The 16,792-nt window shown below is 43.7% G+C and overlaps 2 protein-coding genes across 6 annotated transcripts in view; one reads left to right on the top strand and one right to left on the bottom strand.

Annotated features, from left to right (window-relative positions):
- LOC135096657 (uncharacterized) overlaps positions 1-16,792 on the bottom strand; it is a 56,580-nt gene that overhangs the window by 17,053 nt on the left and 22,735 nt on the right. For 3 of the 5 annotated variants that reach the window (XM_063998361.1, XM_063998357.1, XM_063998360.1), the window contains one exon: positions 9,014-9,156. The gene's annotated coding sequence lies outside the window, so the exon portion shown is untranslated. Of the gene's footprint in view, positions 1-8,983; positions 9,157-16,792 lie in introns of all 5 variants that reach the window. The other 2 variants (XM_063998359.1, XM_063998358.1) reach the window with 2 other exon arrangements.
- LOC135096656 (uncharacterized) overlaps positions 1-16,792 on the top strand; it is an 83,495-nt gene that overhangs the window by 64,221 nt on the left and 2,482 nt on the right. The window contains exons 3-4 of the mRNA XM_063998356.1: positions 10,598-12,664; positions 13,382-13,728. Coding sequence (XP_063854426.1) covers positions 10,637-12,664; positions 13,382-13,728 — 2,375 coding nt within the window. The 5' untranslated portion in view covers positions 10,598-10,636. The remainder of the gene's footprint in view (positions 1-10,597; positions 12,665-13,381; positions 13,729-16,792) is intronic.

Here is a 16,792-nt window from a genome sequence, read left to right as displayed (position 1 = left end):
CTCACACACAGTCCCTAGCTGCACCACTAATATCGCGACAGGCCTGCACCATGACAAAGTGGATATAGAAGCGTTCGTGACGAGGATGGCGCTGTGTGAGCCGCCAACCCTGGGCGTGGTGAATGAGGAAAGTGTGAAGGACGTGGTTAAGGAAAGCTGCAGGGAAGTTAAAGGAATAGCAAAGGAGTGTAAAAAGTCGAATGTCACGCGTGAGGGAAGTGTAGACCTAAAAGAGTCATGGAGGAAAATGACTGTGATAAAATTTGGAAAGCAATTAACTGGAAAGGTGAAATTAGAAGTAAAGAAGGCAGTACCCAGCCTACTGAGAGTCAGTTTAAGATTCATTTTGAGGAATTATTGAATCCAGTGATGGAGGAAGTTGGAGAGGTAAACTTTGAGCAGGCACCAAGTATTCCCATTGTGGATGATCCTTTCACGTTTAGAGAGGTGGAAACAGCTGTGAGAGGGATGAATAAAAAGAAAAGTTTTGTTGGAATAAGTCCTGCCCTATTAATGAACTTACCTATGAACTGGTTGATGTTTTTTCTTACAATGTTCAATGTAATTTTTGATAGTTTGTGTTTCCCACTAGCCTGGTGCTATAGTAAGTTAAGTGTATTATTTAAGTGTGGTGATCGCATGCTTTGTGATAACTACAGAGGTGTTAGTATAATGGACACCCTAGCTAAACTCTATGACACACTTATTATCAATAGATTGAAAATGTGGATGGATGTGGACAATTGTCAAGCAGGAGCAATGGAGGGAAGAGGATGCCTAGAGCAGATATTTACACTGAGATTATTGTGTCATTATGTAAAATACAAGAAATTGAAGTTATATGTATTATTTATAGACTATCGTAAAGCATACGATAAAGTACCGAGGTCCAGGCTGATAGAATGCTTAAGATCAATAGGATGTGGAAGAAGGATGTTAAAAGCAATATATGTTATGTATCGCTGCACACGTAACGTGCTTAAGAGTGCCACGGTGGAGTCGTCAGTGGGAGTAAGGCAAGGCTCACCTTCCAGCTGTCTAATGTTTGTGATTTACATTAACCAGATGATTCGTATGCTGAAGGAACAAATAGCAACTAACAGCTTCTTGGGCGCACTGCACACAACATCTCGGGATATGTGCATCAGGAAACTCAGAGTTGTCATCGATTATTGCAGTGATTATGGAATTGTTCCTAATGAGGACTAAATTATTTTTTTTGTTTGAAATATCACTCGTTGTGATAAAGTTCCATTAAAGATCGAGGGACACGTTATTAAGTACTGTGACAGATACAAGTTTTTAAGGGCCTGGTTTACCGACAGCGGTTGTATGAAGGACGTGGTGTCACTACACGAGGCAAAGTGTCAGGCAGTCGTCAACAAATTTTCTATAATTCGTGCCTCGAACCTTATTATGCATCCTTGTTATAAACGACTTGTGTCTGACGCGGCTGTGTTGGCTGAACTGAGATAGAGCTGCGAGTCGTGGCTGACACACAGCTGTGTGTCACTCACCAGTCAGTACAATAAACTTATGAAATGTCTCCTGGACGTGACAAATAACACAAGCTCAAACTTCTGTCATGTTGAATCGAGAATTAAGCCAGTTTACCATACTGTCTGTGTCCGATGGAAACGTTTCTTGGAGAGGAAGCTGACTCTACTCGACAGAAGTGAACCATTTCATGTTGTATTTAGTTGATGCAGAGAAGCTAATACCCCTGGTTATAAGTTATCCATAGCGCCAAACAGTATGATAATCATATAAATCCTCTTGACAGAATAATTAATTTAATTACCAATAAGCCACAAGACGCAACAAAGTATCACACATATAAAACAATATTGAATTCTAGTCTTGGTGTCCATAATATTTATTCAGATGACATAATGTCCCTGATTTTACACATTTGGCGTTTGTAAGAATTCGACTGATGTCTTATGTAGGTACGTGTGTGAAGTGTTGATTAGTTATAGGACCTAAAAAGAAAACAATACTTAATTAGAACTACTTGTTGCATTAATATTGGTCAAATTGTGTTAGACGTTATGCTGAGTTATGTATCTATGTTAGTTATAGCATTACTGCTAGTAAGTGCTTGCTAATGCTGGTTACTTTGCATCGCCTAATTCTTAAACAATACTTAGGTGAAAGTGTTGTTATTTATGTTTGTAAATGTATGATTCTTTATTTGGACCACTGGCAAATTTTGTACCTTTCACTTTACTGTATGAATAATTTCTTTGGTCAGTAAAAGTAACTAACTATCACGTTGGGCGGCGGGTGACCGGACCCTCGCATACGACGCAGGAGGTAGTTGCGTTCGTACGTTTGCACGGCAGCACACATTATCCTTTATGTGTCGACACGCACTCGCTAAATGTGTTCACAAGTACAACAATCTCACCAGGGCGAGCCTAAAACTAAAAACTAAGAGTTGAAAACTGAAAAAACCGAGGTCACTATCAATAGGGGGCGGGGAAGGCAGGAAGGCCAACATGCTGGCCGAGGCTGCTCTAGAGCGCCTAAGGTCACACGTTCTTTCCTTTCCCATGTGTGTGTCTGTGTGTGTGTGTGTGTGTGTTATAATAGGACAAGTGGCATTAAAAAGCAGGTAATTTACCGACAAGCATTGCACGACAACATTACAGCGGTGATTAAAAGTACTCCAGTAAAATACTACATGGCATCATACAAGCCAGGCAGGAGGGGAGCGAGGCCTAGCGAGATTGAAAACAGCTGACTGACTGACAAGCGGCAGAGAGAGAGAGAGAGAGAGAGAGAGAGAGAGAGAGAGAGAGAGAGAGAGAGAGCACTATACAATTTTTTGTTTGTTATTTCCGTGAATAAATTACGGTGTCCATGAAGAGTATTGCTGTAATCCTACACACACACACACACACACACACACACACACACACACACACACACACACACACTGATAACAAAAAATAATAAAAAATATGAATCAAGGAAAGATGGTAAAGCAGACACTGAGGATTGCAAGGAAGTAGTAGTAGTAGTAGTAGTAGTAGTGGTAGTAGTAGTAGTAGTAGTAGTAATAGTAGTAGTAATAGTACTAGTAGTAATAGAAGCAGTAGTAACAGTAGTCGTAATAATAATTATAGTAGTAGTAGTAATAGTAGTAGTATTCATAATAATACAAAAAGTAGTCGTAATAATAATATTCGTAGTAATACTTGTACAGGTAGTAGTAATAACAGTAATCGTAATAATAGTAGTAGTAGTAGTAGAGTAGTAGTAGTAGTAGTAATAGTCGTAGTAGTAGTAATATTAGTAGTAGTAGTAGTAGTAGTAGTAGTAGTAGTAGTAGTAGTAGTAGTAGTAGTAGTCGTAGTAGTAGTATTATTAGTAGAAGTAGTAGTAGTAGTAGTAGTAGTAGTAGTAGTAGTAGTAGTAGTAGTAGTAGTAGTAGTAGTAGAACTAATATTAGTATCAGTAGCAGTAATAGAAGTAGAACGACTATTATTAGTAGTAGTTTTTTTTTTTTTATGTAGGAGTGACACTGGCCAAGGGCAACAAAAATCTAATAAAAAAAAATGCCCACTGAAATGGCAGTCCCATCAAAAGGTCAAAGTAGTGGTCAAAAATTGATAAATAAGTGTCTTCAAACCTCCCTCTTGGAGGAATTCAAGTCATAGGAAGGTGGAAATATAGAAGCTGGCAGGGAGTTCCAGAGTTTACCAGAGAAAGGGATGAATGATTGAGAATACTGGTTAACTCTTGCGTTAGAGAGGTGGACAGAATAGGGGTGAGAGAAAAAAAAAAGTCTTTTGCAGCGAGGCCGTGGAAGGAGGGGAGGCATGCAGTTAGCAAGATCAGAAGAGCAGTTAGCATGAAAATAGCGGTAGAAGACAGCTAGATATGCAACATTGCGGCGGTGAGAGAGAGGCTGAAGACAGTCACTGAGAGGAGAGGAGTTGATGAGACGAAAAGCTTTTGATTCCACCCTGTCTAGAAGAGCAGTATGAGTGGAACCTCCCCAGTCATGTGAAGCATACTCCATACATGGACGGATAAGGCCCTTGTACAGAGTTAGCAGCTGGGGAGGTGAGAAAAACATGCGGAGACGTCTAAGAACACCTAACTTCATAGAAGCTGTTTTAGCTAGAGATGAGATGTGAAGTTTCCAGTTCAGATTATAAGTAAAGGGCAGACCGAGGATGTTCAGTGTATAAGAAGGGGACAGATGAGCGTCATTGAAGAAGAGCGGATAGTTGTCTGGAAGTTGTGTCGAGTTGATAGATGGAGGAATTGAGTTTTTTAGGCGTTGAACAATACCAAGTTTGCCCTGCCTCAATCAGAAATTTTACAAAGATCAGAAGTCAAGCATTCTGTGGCTTCCCTGTGTGATATGTTTACCTCCTGAAGGGTTGGACGTCTATGATAAAAGGTGGAAAAGTGCAGGGTGGTATCATCAGCGTACGAGTGGATAGGACAAGAAGTTTGGTTTAGAAGATCATTAATGAATAATAAGAAGGGAGGTGACAGGACAGAACCCTGAGGAACACCACTGTTAATAGATTTAGTAGAAGAACAGTGACCGTGTACCACAGCAGTAATAGAACGGTCAAAAAGGAAACTTGAAATGAAGTTACAGAGAGAAGGATAGAAGCCGTACGAGGGTAGTTTGTAAATGAAAGCTTTTTGCCAGACTCTATTAAAAGCTTTTGATATGTCCAAGGGAACAGCAAAAGTTTCACAAAAATCTCTAAAAGAGGATGACCAAGACTCAGTAAAGAAAGCCAGAAGATCACCAGTAGAGCGGCCTTGACGGAACCCATACTGGCGATCAGATACAAGGTTGTGAAATGATAGATGTTTAAGAATCTTCCTGTTGAGGATAGATTCAAAAACTTTAGATCGGCAGGAAATTAAACCAACAGGACGGTAGTTTGAGGGACTAGAACGGTCACCCTTTTTAGGAACAGGTTAAATGCAGGCAAACTTCCAGCAAGAAGGAAAGGTAGATGTTGACAGACAGAGCTGAAAGAGTTTGACTAGGCAAGGTGCAAGCAAGGAGGCACAGTTTCGGAGAACAATAGGAGGGACCCCATCAGGTCCATAAGCCTTCCGAGGTTTAGGCCAGCGAGGGCATGGAAAACATCATTGCGAAGAATTTTAATAGGTGGCATGAAGTAGTCAGAGGGTGGAGGAGAGGGAGGAACAAGCCCAGAATCGTTCAAGGTAGAGTTTTTTAGCAAAGGTTTGAGCGAAGAGTTCAGCTTTAGAAAATTATGTGATAGCAGTGGTGCCATCTGGTTGAAATAGAGGAGGGAAAGAAGAAGAAGCAAAGTTATTGGAAATATTTTTGGCTAGATAACATAAATCACGAGGGGAGTTAGATCTTGAAAAGTTTTGACATTTTCTGTTCATGAAGGAGTTTTTGGCTAGTTGGAGAACAGACTTGGCATGGTTCCGGGCAGAAATGTAAAGTGCATGAGATTCTGGTGATGGAAGGCTTAAGTACCTTTTGTGGGCCACCTCTCTATCATGTATAGCACGAGAACAAGCTGTGTTAAACCAAGGTTTAGAAGGTTTAGGACGAGAAAAAGAGTGAGGAATGTACGCCTCCATGCCAGACACTATCACCTCTGTTATGTGCTCAGCACACAAAGACGGGTCTCTGACACGGAAGCAGTAGTCATTCCAAGGAAAATCAGCAAAATACCTTCTCAGGTCCCCCCAACTAGCAGAGGCAAAACGCCAGAGGCACCTTCGCTTAGGGGGATCCTGAGGAGGGATTGGAGTGATAGGACAAGATAAAGATATGAGATTGTGATCGGAGGAGCCAAACGGAGAAGAAAGGATGACAGCATAAGCAGGATTAGAGGTCAGGAAAAGGTCAAGAATGTTGGGCGTATCTCCAAGACGGTCAGGAATACGAGTAGGGTGTTGCACCAATTGCTCTAGGTCATGGAGGATAGGAAAGTTGTAGGCTAGTTCACCAGGATGGTCAGTGAAGGGAGAGGAAAGCCAAAGCTGGTGGTGAACATTGAAATCTCCAAGAATGGAGATCTCTGCAAAAGGGAAGAGGGTCAGAATGTGCTCCACTTTGGAAGTTAAGTATTCAAAGAATTTCTTATAGTCAGAGGAGTTAGGAGAGAGGTATACAGCACAGACAAATTTAGTATGAGAGTGACTGTAGTCGTGGCCAGATGGTGGAAAACTCTGAAGATTCAAGAGCGTGGGCACGAGAGCAGGTTAAGTCATTGCGCACATAAACGCAGCATCCAGCTTTGGATCGAAAATGAGGATAGAGAAAGTAGGAGGAAACAGAAAAGGGGCTACTGTCAGTTGCCTCAGACACCTGAGTTTATGTGAGGAAAAGAAGATGAGGTTTAGAAGAGGAGAGCTGGTGTTCTACAGATTGAAAATTAGATCTTAGACCGTGAATGTTGCAGAAGTTAATGAAGAAAAAGTTGAGGGGGGTGTCAAGACACTTAGGGTCGTCGATAGAAAGGCAATCCGACCTGGGGACATTTATGGTCCCCTCCCCAGATGGGGACTCCGAGGCTGGTGTAGGAGTCGCCATGATGATTTTAAAATTTTAGAGTGAAGGGTGTGTGTGTTATTAGGTGCTTGTAGTTTTGTGTGGAGGAAGAGAGTTGTCTTTAGAGGGCAGGCTGTGACTGCCCCCTTGTGTTGTGAGACACAAAGGGAAACGTTCAGTGAGGTCACAGCTGGGTTTAATGATAAGTTCACAGCACCCCCTGAACAGTGCTGCACACCTCACTGGGAGTAATTATCGTTTCGGCAGGTAGTAACAGTTAACAGAAGTAAGCATAGTAGAAGACAGAGAGGGTTGCAAGGAAGTAGTAGTAGTAGTAGTAGTAGTAGTAGTAGTAGTAGTAGTAGTAGTAGTAGTAGTAGTAGTAGTAGTAGTAGTAATAGAAGTAGTAGTAGTAGTAATAGTAGTAGTAGTAGTAGTAGTAGTAGTAGTAGTAGTAGTAGTAATAGAAACAGTAGTAACAGTACTCGTGAAAGTAATTATAGTAGTAGTAGTAATAGTAGTAGTATTCATAATAGTACTAAAACTAGTCGTAATATTAATAGTCGTAGTAATACTAGTAAAAGTAGTAGTAGTATCAGTAATCATAATAATAGTAGTAGTAGTAGTAGTAGAATAGTAGTAATAGTAGTAGTAGTAGTAGTAGTAGTAGAGCTAATATTAGTATTAGTAGCAGTAGTAGAAGTAGAACGAGTATTAGTATAAGTAGTAATAGTAACAGAAGTAAGCATAGTAGCAGTAGTAATTGTAGTAGTAGTAGGAGTAGTATGTAGTAGTAGTAGTAGTAGTAGTAGTAGTAGTAGTAATAATAGAAGCAGCAGTAGTAGTAATACTAGTAGTAGCAGTATTAATAATAGTAGTAACAGAATTGTAGTAGCACTTGTAATTGTAGTAGTAGTAATAGTAGTAGTACTAGTAGCAGTAGTAGTAGTAGCAGTAGAAGTAGCAGCAGTAGCAGTATTAGTAGCAGCATTTATGTAGAGCGAGTGTGAGGTGCGGTTCACACCAGCCAGTCACTGTCACCGCCGTCCGTGACGTCATGAGTGGGGGGAGGGTGCGAGGAGAGCACCTCGTGTGTGGGCGGCGGAAAGGGGAAAGGAGCGTGAGGCGGTGGGGGCCAGAAGGAGTGGATGGTGGGTGGGGGGCAGGAAGGGGCGGCTGGCAGGCGGGGAGTGGGAAGGAGTGGGTTGCTTGTAGGGGCCTGGCAGGAGTGGGTGGCGAATGGGTGTTTGGAAGGAGTGAGTTGAGGGTAGGGGGGGAGGGAGTGGGAGGAGATAAGGACAGGAAGGCGTTCTGGCAGTTAGAGGCTGGGAAGGGGCTGCTGGCTATTGGGCGGCCAGAAGCTGCTGCTGGAGGAAGTGGCACGGGAAGGAGTGGCTGGCGGGTGGTGGGGAGAGAGGTGGGGGTTGGGGGAGGAGGCATCACGGACTGACACAACAAGATGGCGTCTCTGAGAAGGTGGCAAGTGTAGTTTCCCGGGCCAGGGGCATGATGGGACTAACAAAACACCAGCAGGTCTTTCTGTACACAATATGCACATGTACACAACACACGTGTGGCTGTACACCTGGCGGCTACTCAACACACCTGGTACACTACTGGTGGCACACTTCAGGGAGGGCTTGGCCAATCCTGGTTATCTTGACCACCACTAAGTCTTTGAGGAGGAACACAATGCGATACACACGCGCACCACACAAGATACGCCGCCACACTGGCTGCAGACTGAGCGGCGTCCCTTTGGCTCAGTGTTTCCAGGCCGTTCGGTACTTGAGCGACACACAAAGGTCTACTTGATATACAGGGACTTGTTCAACCAACGAACACACTCATATCAACCAAAAAAAATAAATAAATAAAATAAATAATATGAAATAAATAAATTAAATAAATAAAATTAATTAATAATTAAATTATACTAAATTATTAAAATTACTATTGCTTCACTCTTACTACTACTATTACTACTACTAGTACTACTACTACTACTATTGTGTGTGTTATATTATTGATAGCAATCATAGTAACAATATAAGAACAAGAACTACTACTAGTACTATTATTACTACTATTACTACTACTATTATTACTACTACTATTACTAATATTAATGCTACTACTGCAGCTGTTTTAGCAACAATTCTTAAGGCAATAACATTAATATTCATATAGTCGTAGTAGCAGCAATAGTAGTAGTAGTAGTAGTAGTAGTAGTAGTAGTAGTAGTAGTAGTAGTAGTAGTAGTAGTAGTAGTAGTAGAGGTAGTAGTAGTAGTAGTAGTAGTAAAAATAGTACTAGTGAGAAATCGCGAATACTACCTCTACCACAACTACTACTACTTCTACTACTACTACTACAACTACTACTACTACTACTACTACTACTATTACAACTACTACTACACACGCCTGCTTATGAAGGTCGTGAACAATTCCATCTGGTACAAACTTAGCTGTGATGCGAGCAATGGCGCGTCACCTTGGTGGATCCCTGTCAAAGTGTCTTCTGAATTGTCTTTGCACTTCTTTGACATTTTCGTGCCTCCAGTAACACTTTATGACAGATGTTCTTCCTTCACAGCTTACTCTTACTTCTGACATTATTATTTTGGTCAACTGCTTCTGAAAAAAAAATACATTCAATGAATTATAGCGAGTCAAACAGTGAGTACATTTTTGGATGACTCTCTCTCTCTCTCTCTCTCTCTCTCTCTCTCTCTCTCTCTCTCTCTCTCTCTCTCTCTCTCTGTCTGTCTGTCTCTCTGTTTATACAGACAGATACAGATAGATAGATGTACACAGGTACAGACTTGTGCTTGTGGAGTATAAATGTAAGAGCATGAAGCACAGTGTGTCTCTCCCCACAGGCACCTCCCGCCTCACGCCTTCCTCCTTCCCGTCTCCCTTCATTCATAAGTACTTCACATTGTTATTAATACATCAAAATCTTGGACATAATGCAATATTCAAATTGGCAGAAAATGTTTCTCACACGAGAAGTAACAACGTTAACCTTATTTGTGCGATACTGACAACAATATTATTCACAAACAGTGTGACAAGTTGGACCAAAACTGTTGTGAACAGTTTGCCTCTTGATAGACAAAGTTCTTCTTACAACTGATAAAATGTTCAAACAAACAACAGGTTAAAAAGTAACCACTTCATCAACAAAAGCTGTGATTTTGATGCTATTTATTGCAGTCATCGCATTTGTTGTTGTTATCATTATTACTATTATTATTATTATTATTATTATTATTATTATTATTATTATTATTATTATTAAATTGATGTTATTGCTGGTGTTGTTGTTGTTGTTGTTTATTGTTTTTGTTATTGCTCTAGTTACCAGTATTAGTTATTAATTATGTTTATTAATGCTATAGTTGCTATTATTTCTGTTACTAATAATATTGTAATTGGTATTTATATTGTTGTTGTTGTTGTTGTTGTTGTTGTTGTTGTTATCAGTATTATTGTTATCACTATCCTTGTTGTTATTATCATCATCATCATTATTTTATTATTATTTAAGTTAGTGTGAGACACTTGTATTAGTGTTTATCTTCTCTGTACCGTCGCGGTACTGTCGCTGTACAGTACAGTTCATTATGTTGTTGTACATTATAATTTGTTTGCACTCCTGCCCTCTGCTCTACTGTACAACAATACACCGTCAGAGAGCCTCGGCTCACGTGACTGTGTATTGTATGTACACCTTGAAATACTTTGTATTGTGCTCACCAATACAGGTTTGCTTACCTGCTTATTTACTTAACTACTTACTTACTGACTGACTGACTTACTTACTTACTTGCAGACACACACACACACACACAGTCAAGTCTTGCCTCGTGTTGTCTTGTCAAATGGTTTGGCCACAACACACGTGCCATGCCGTGTGCCACAGTGTCTCTTACTCCCATCCACCTCTTTGTCTTGTCCCCACATCCCGGTGCTCACGCCGGCCACTTCAAGGCTCAACTCCCTCCCTCCCGCACTGACCCTTGCAGGCCACGTCTCTCCTGCCCTGCTCCTCACTCGGGAAATTTCTTTGCAGGCTGCTGGCGAGAGGAACTGCCGTCCCAAGCCCTCCACCATGGCTCCGAAAGTTTGCGTCCGTCGCATTAAGCTTATCTATCTCATGGAGAACGCAGGCAAGGACGTCTTGACCTTCGTGTTGAAGCGCGGCGCGCTGAACGCCCCCGCCACGCCGCCGGGCCAGTCCCTCACTGACTACCTTGACAACCTCCCTGAAGACTCGACAGCCAACTATGGCAAGATGAATAACAAACAAAAGAGATCAGCACTGAAGAACACCGACCGCCGCCAAGCACAACGCTTCCCTTTATGGGACAACTTTGATTTGACTTTATTGTACAAAGCAATAAAGCTGACGTGCGAAGGCCTGGCGAGAGATGGCGATCCCGAATGGGGGAACCAGAACACCCTGGAGGGATTGGTAACGAAAATCAAGGATGAGAGGAATGAACTCTTTCATGAAGTGAAATCTTTCAGCGAGGCAGAGTACCAGCACAAAGTCAACGAGTTACAACACCTCTTTATCCGAGTCCTCGCCGCAGCCAAGACCAAATACTGCATTCCTGACGCAGAGGTGACACCCGTGCAGGACAACGCCCGGCAGGTCACTGATACATTCAGAAAAACAGGAATGGAGAAAGATATTTTAAAAGATCATTTCAGTATCATGCACCAAGAATTTCTGAGAGACACTCAGACCCACCTCAAATCATCCTATGATCGAATGCAAACCTTTGATCCTCTGTCCTTCCTTACCGACTCCCCAAAACACCACCATCACATCCAGGACATTTTCTGCAAGATGTCCCTCGTGGAAGGAAGAGGACACCTCCAACAGAGGCGAGACATCGACACTTGCGACGTGCTGACGGTGACGCGCCGCGCGGGACAGAATCCACAGCCGTCCACATCCTCATCGGCCACGCCGCCCACGCACGGCGCCAAGCCACAGCTCATCCTGATCAGGGGCGTGGCAGGAAGCGGCAAAACGACCCTGCTCACCTTCCTTGTCTCAGAGTGGCTTCAGGAGCCCGGCGCCTGCACCATCAAACACCTGGACGAGTACGACATCGTGGTGCGTGTCTTGTGCCGCGATAATGAAGGCCCATCTCTCCAGAACTTCCTCAAAGTGATCTTCCCAAAGCATTTTGCTGTGATGGACGAACAGCTCATCCCCCTCCTACAACAAAGCAAGGTTCTCTTCCTGATTGACGGCCTGGACGAACTGTCGCCAGGCACTCCATCACACAGACTTGTGAAGGACATCCTCAGCATATCGAAATACTCGCCAGGCTTCACACTCGTCTGCACATCACGGCCAGAAACAGTGCAAGACTTCCTGGCCAACGTACCTAATGGTCATGAGGTGTGGGACATGGAGATGAAAAGTGTTAGCCATGAACAAAGAATTCATTTTGTCATGAAGCATTACAACAGCTTCCCAGACAAGGGGGACAAAGACCCTGAGAGGCTTGAGTACCTCATGAAACACATTGGCTGGAAGGATTACCTCGGCCTGCCATTAAATCTATTGTTCGTGGCAACACTTTTCTACATCGATCAAGACAAGATCAAGATCACCACCACCCAGACCAGCCTGTACGTCACCATTCGAGACTGGTGCATAGAAAAACTGCAGGCCAGACTCACAGATGATCCACGAGACACAAAGACCCGCGAGGTCCTCATCTCTAGGGTTCTACAAGATATATACGACACGTCATTGCAAGGTCTTCTACAAGACCGACTCACTCTGTCAAAACAGGAAGAGCAGAAGCTGATTTGTTTCTGTCATGAGAAAGGATTACCCAGCAAGGAAGTCATCCCAGCGTTTTTCAATCTTCAAGACACCAGTGACAGGCTGGGGCATCATCAGAAGTACGCAGCCCCACACAAGAGCCTACAGGAATTCTACGGTGCATCAGCAATCGTCCACAAGCTGGTGGAGGACTCACAATCAGCAAACATACGTCGCATGCTTCACGACCCGCCGCCAAGACAGCTCCGGAACTTGAGGAACCTGCTGCTGCACGTGGCAGGTCTCCTCTGCCACCCTAACACACCACTTTGTGCTGCAGCCATACAAGTAAGTTGACTATTCATCCTCTTTTCCTCATATTTGATCCTTCCATAGCTGTGTCAGGGGAGCCTGCACCACTGTCAACCTCAATTTTGATCCTTACTAGTCATTAGCAAAAAAAGTACAAGAAATTATTGTAGTGACTACACGCACAGGAGGTGAAGGTGGTAGTGAAGGTGGTGGTGGTGGTGGTAGTGGTGAAGGTGGTGGTGGTGGTGGTGAAGGTGGTGGTGGTGGTGGTGGTGGTGGTGGTGGTGGTGGTAGTGGCATCTGTAGTAATCAAAGTAACTCTACACACACAGGAGGAGGTTGTGAAGTGATTGTGGTGAAGGTAGTGGTGATGGTGGTGGTGGTGATGGTGGTGGTGGTGGTGGTGCTGGTGGTGGTGGTGGTGGTGGTATTAATCATAATGACTCAACACATACAGGAGGTGGTGGTGGTGGTGGTGGTAGTGGTGGTGGTGGTGGTGGTGGTGGTGATGGTGGTGGTGGTGATGGTGGTGGTGGTTGTGGTGGTGGTGGTATTAATCATAATAACTCAACACATACAGGAGGTGGTGGTGGTGGTGGTGATGGTGGTGGTGGTTGTGGTGGTGGTGGTATTAATCATAATAATCAACACATACAGGAGGTGGTGGTAGTGGTGGTGGTGGTGGTGGTGGTGGTGGTGGTGGTGGTGGTGGTGGTGGTGGTGGTACTAATGCTAGTAACTCTACACACACAGGAGGTGGTGGACCTGCTGGCGGAGACTGGTGTGGAAGACTGTGGTGATTGGCTGTCCATGCTGGAGGACACTGAAGTGAACAGGACTGCCTTGGATTGTGTTGTCAGACACATTACAAGTGATGAGAGTGAGGAGGTAACAATAACAGACAGCACCATCACCAGTGCCAGGGCCCTCCTCCCCCTCATCCCCTCCAAGGAGGTACTGATAGAGCTAAGCAGGAAGGAATCAGACGTGCAGGGGCTCATCTTTGAACACCACAAATACACTCAGCTGCACCTGCACCACCAATACAAGCATCCAGACCAAGCCACTCTCTGTGACTCCTTGCTGCGTGCCATGCCCAGGTGGGTCTGTCTGTGTGTGTGTGTTTGTTTGTTTGTTTGTTTGTTTGTTTGTTTGTTTGTTTGTTTAGTTAGTACCTGCACACACACACACACACACACACACACACACACACACACACACACACACACACACACCGTTATCATTATCATAGTCATTCTTTTCACAAGTATTATCATAATTACTACAATTAACATTGTCATGCCCATCACTGCCACCATCACAACAGTCATCAATGCATTATTGTTGTCACCATCAACAAAACTGAAGTAAAGCCTAACCATTCATTAACAACTACAACTGTGTTCAAATAACCAACCCTCTGGAATGTTTGTTACCTTTGACTGTAGCACAGAATGTGACCGTGACTGTCAGGACGGTGAAGATGATGATAGTGATGACGATAGTGATGATGATGGTGTTGGTGGTGGTGGTGGTGGTGGTGGTGGTGGCGGTGAATATGATGGTGGGGGTGATGGCAATAGTGAACATGATGGTGACGGTGATGGTGGTGGAGATGATTAGGCTTAGGATAACATGCACTCAGAATGAGGTAAATCTGCATGCAAACATGCACCACAAAAAGGTAAAATAAGCACTGAAACAACCACTCATTTCCTAACAAAGGTATGATTAATAATAATAGGCTAATACTTTTAGCTTAGTGGAATTGATAATAACATGAGTTTTCTGCAGTGATTTACCACAAAGACTTACTTTTTTGTAAAAGTCGTGGCTGACATGAAAAGAAAAGAGGCAGACAAGTTTTTGGTGTACAAAGTAGCAATACACCTCCTTACACCGCATTAACCGAGTGTAGGACTGCCGCTTATCAAGTGTGTAGCCTGATCCTGTTCAAAACATGTCTTTCAATTACTCATTATGACACTTACAAGAAATTATAATTCAAAATACTATTACATATAGAATACTCTTCATAAACACCTAACAACTCAGAAATATGCCGCACTAGGGAAAAAAAGTTACAAATATGCACTTGTGTTTAAATGTGGTCAAAACATGCATTTGCTTGTGCACACATGCAAGGGTATAACTGTCCTAAGGCTGGTGATGATGGTGAACGTGTTAGTGATGGTGATGGTGATGGTGATGGTGGTGCTGAGGGTGACGGTGGTGGTGGTGACGGTGCTGGTGCTGGTGGTGGTGGTGATGATGATAAAGGTGGTGATGGAGACGATGACAAGGCAAAGAGTAAGAGGAAGAGGGAGGAGGAGAAAGAGGGAGGAAGAGGAGGAGGAGGAGGAGGAGGAAAAAAGTGAAGCAACAAAGAAAGAATACAAAGGAAGACCAAACAGCAACAGACCATGAGGTCCTTACTGGGCTGTTTGGGTAACTATTCTATTCTATTAGTGAGAGAAACAGGATAGCACTGGAGGAGGAGGAGGAGGAGGAGGAGGAGGAGGAGGAGGAGGAGGAGGAGGAGGAGGAGGAGGAGGAGGAGGAGGGTGAAAGTGAAAGAGAAGCAGAGGTGGACAAGGATGAAGATTAAGAAGAAAAGGAGGAAGAGGAGGAGGAGGAGAAGGAGGAGGAGGAGGAGATGAAACGTGCAAATTAAATAGTAGTGAAGATGATGTTACTACTACTACTATTACTACTATTGGTATTAATAATAATGATAATAATAATAATAATAATAATAATAATAATAATAATAATGATAATAATAATAATAATAATAATAATAATAATAATAATAATAATAACAAGCAGGATCTGTGAAACTTTCATGGCAACTTTCACCGTTTTGGCAACGCTGCCTTGATTCCTCCCTCCCTCCCTCCCTCCCTCCCTCCCTCACCCGGTCACTCCTCACTCCCTCCCCCACACGGGCTCTCAACCTTCCACTGTCATACATACATACATACATACATGCACACATATACAAGAAATCGAAGGAGGAAGCGCATGAAAAAAAAAGAAAAAAGAAAAACAAAGATAGAGACCAATAATAGAATGACAGTGGTGATGACAGTGGTGGTGACAATGGTGGTGATATTGATGATCGTGGTGATGACACTGGTGACAGAGATGATAACAGCTGTGGTGACAGTGGTGGTGACAGTAGTGGTGACAGCAGTGATGACAGTGGTGATGACAGTGGTGGTGAAAGTGGTGATGACAGTGGTGATGAAAGTGGTGGTGAGATTGGCAGTAATAGTGGTGATGACAATGGTTGTGAAAGTGGTAGGGATAGTGGTGGTGATATTGGTGGTGACACTTGTGGTGATAGTGGTGGTGACAATGGTGATGACAGTGGTGGTGACGATGGTAGTGACAGTGGAAATGACAGTGGTGGTGACATTGGTGGTGAAATTAGTGGTGACACTGGAGGAGGAGGAGGAGGAGGAACACGAGAAGGAGGAGGAGGAGTAAGAAGAGGAGTAGAAGAAGAGGAGGAGGAAGAGGAGGAGGAGGAGGAAGAGGAGGAGGAAGAAGAGAAAAAGGAGGAGGAGGAGGAGGAGGAAGAGGAGGAGGAGGCGGAGGAGGAGGAGGAGGAGGAGGAGGAGGAGGAGGAGGAGGAGGAGGAGGAAAAGGAGAATGAGGAATAGGAGGGAGAAGAGGAGGAGGAGGAGGAGGGAAAGGAGGAGGAGGAGGAGGAGGAGGAGGGAAAGGAGGAGGAGGAGGAGGAGGAGAAAAAAGAAGAGGAGGAGGAGGAAAAAGAGGGGGAAGAAGTAGTACTAGAAGAAGAACAAGAACAAGAACAAAAGTAAGAAGAAGAAGAAGAAGAAGAAGAAGAAGAAGGAGAAGAAGAAGAAGAAGAAGAAGAAGAAGAAGAGGAGGGGGATGGAAGGAAGAGAAAGAGAAGGAGGAGCAGGGAAAGGAGAAGGAAGAGAAGGAGGAGGGGAAGAGGAGGAGGAGGAGGAGGAGGAGGAGGAGGAGGAGGAGGAGGAGGAGGAGGAGGAAGAGGAGGAGGAGGAGGAGGAGGAGGAGGAGGAGGAGGAGGAGAAGGAGGAGGAGTAGGAGGAGGAGTAGGAGGAGGAGGAGGAGGAGGAGGAGGAGAAAAAAGAAGAGGAGGAGGAGGAGGAGAATAAAAAGAGGAAGGAG

The sequence above is a fragment of the Scylla paramamosain genome, unplaced genomic scaffold, assembly GCF_035594125.1.
Source record: "Scylla paramamosain isolate STU-SP2022 unplaced genomic scaffold, ASM3559412v1 Contig5, whole genome shotgun sequence".
Taxonomy (NCBI): domain Eukaryota; kingdom Metazoa; phylum Arthropoda; class Malacostraca; order Decapoda; family Portunidae; genus Scylla; species Scylla paramamosain.
The sequence above is the reverse complement of the archived record's forward strand: the minus strand, read 5'-3'. Positions and strand labels throughout refer to the sequence as shown.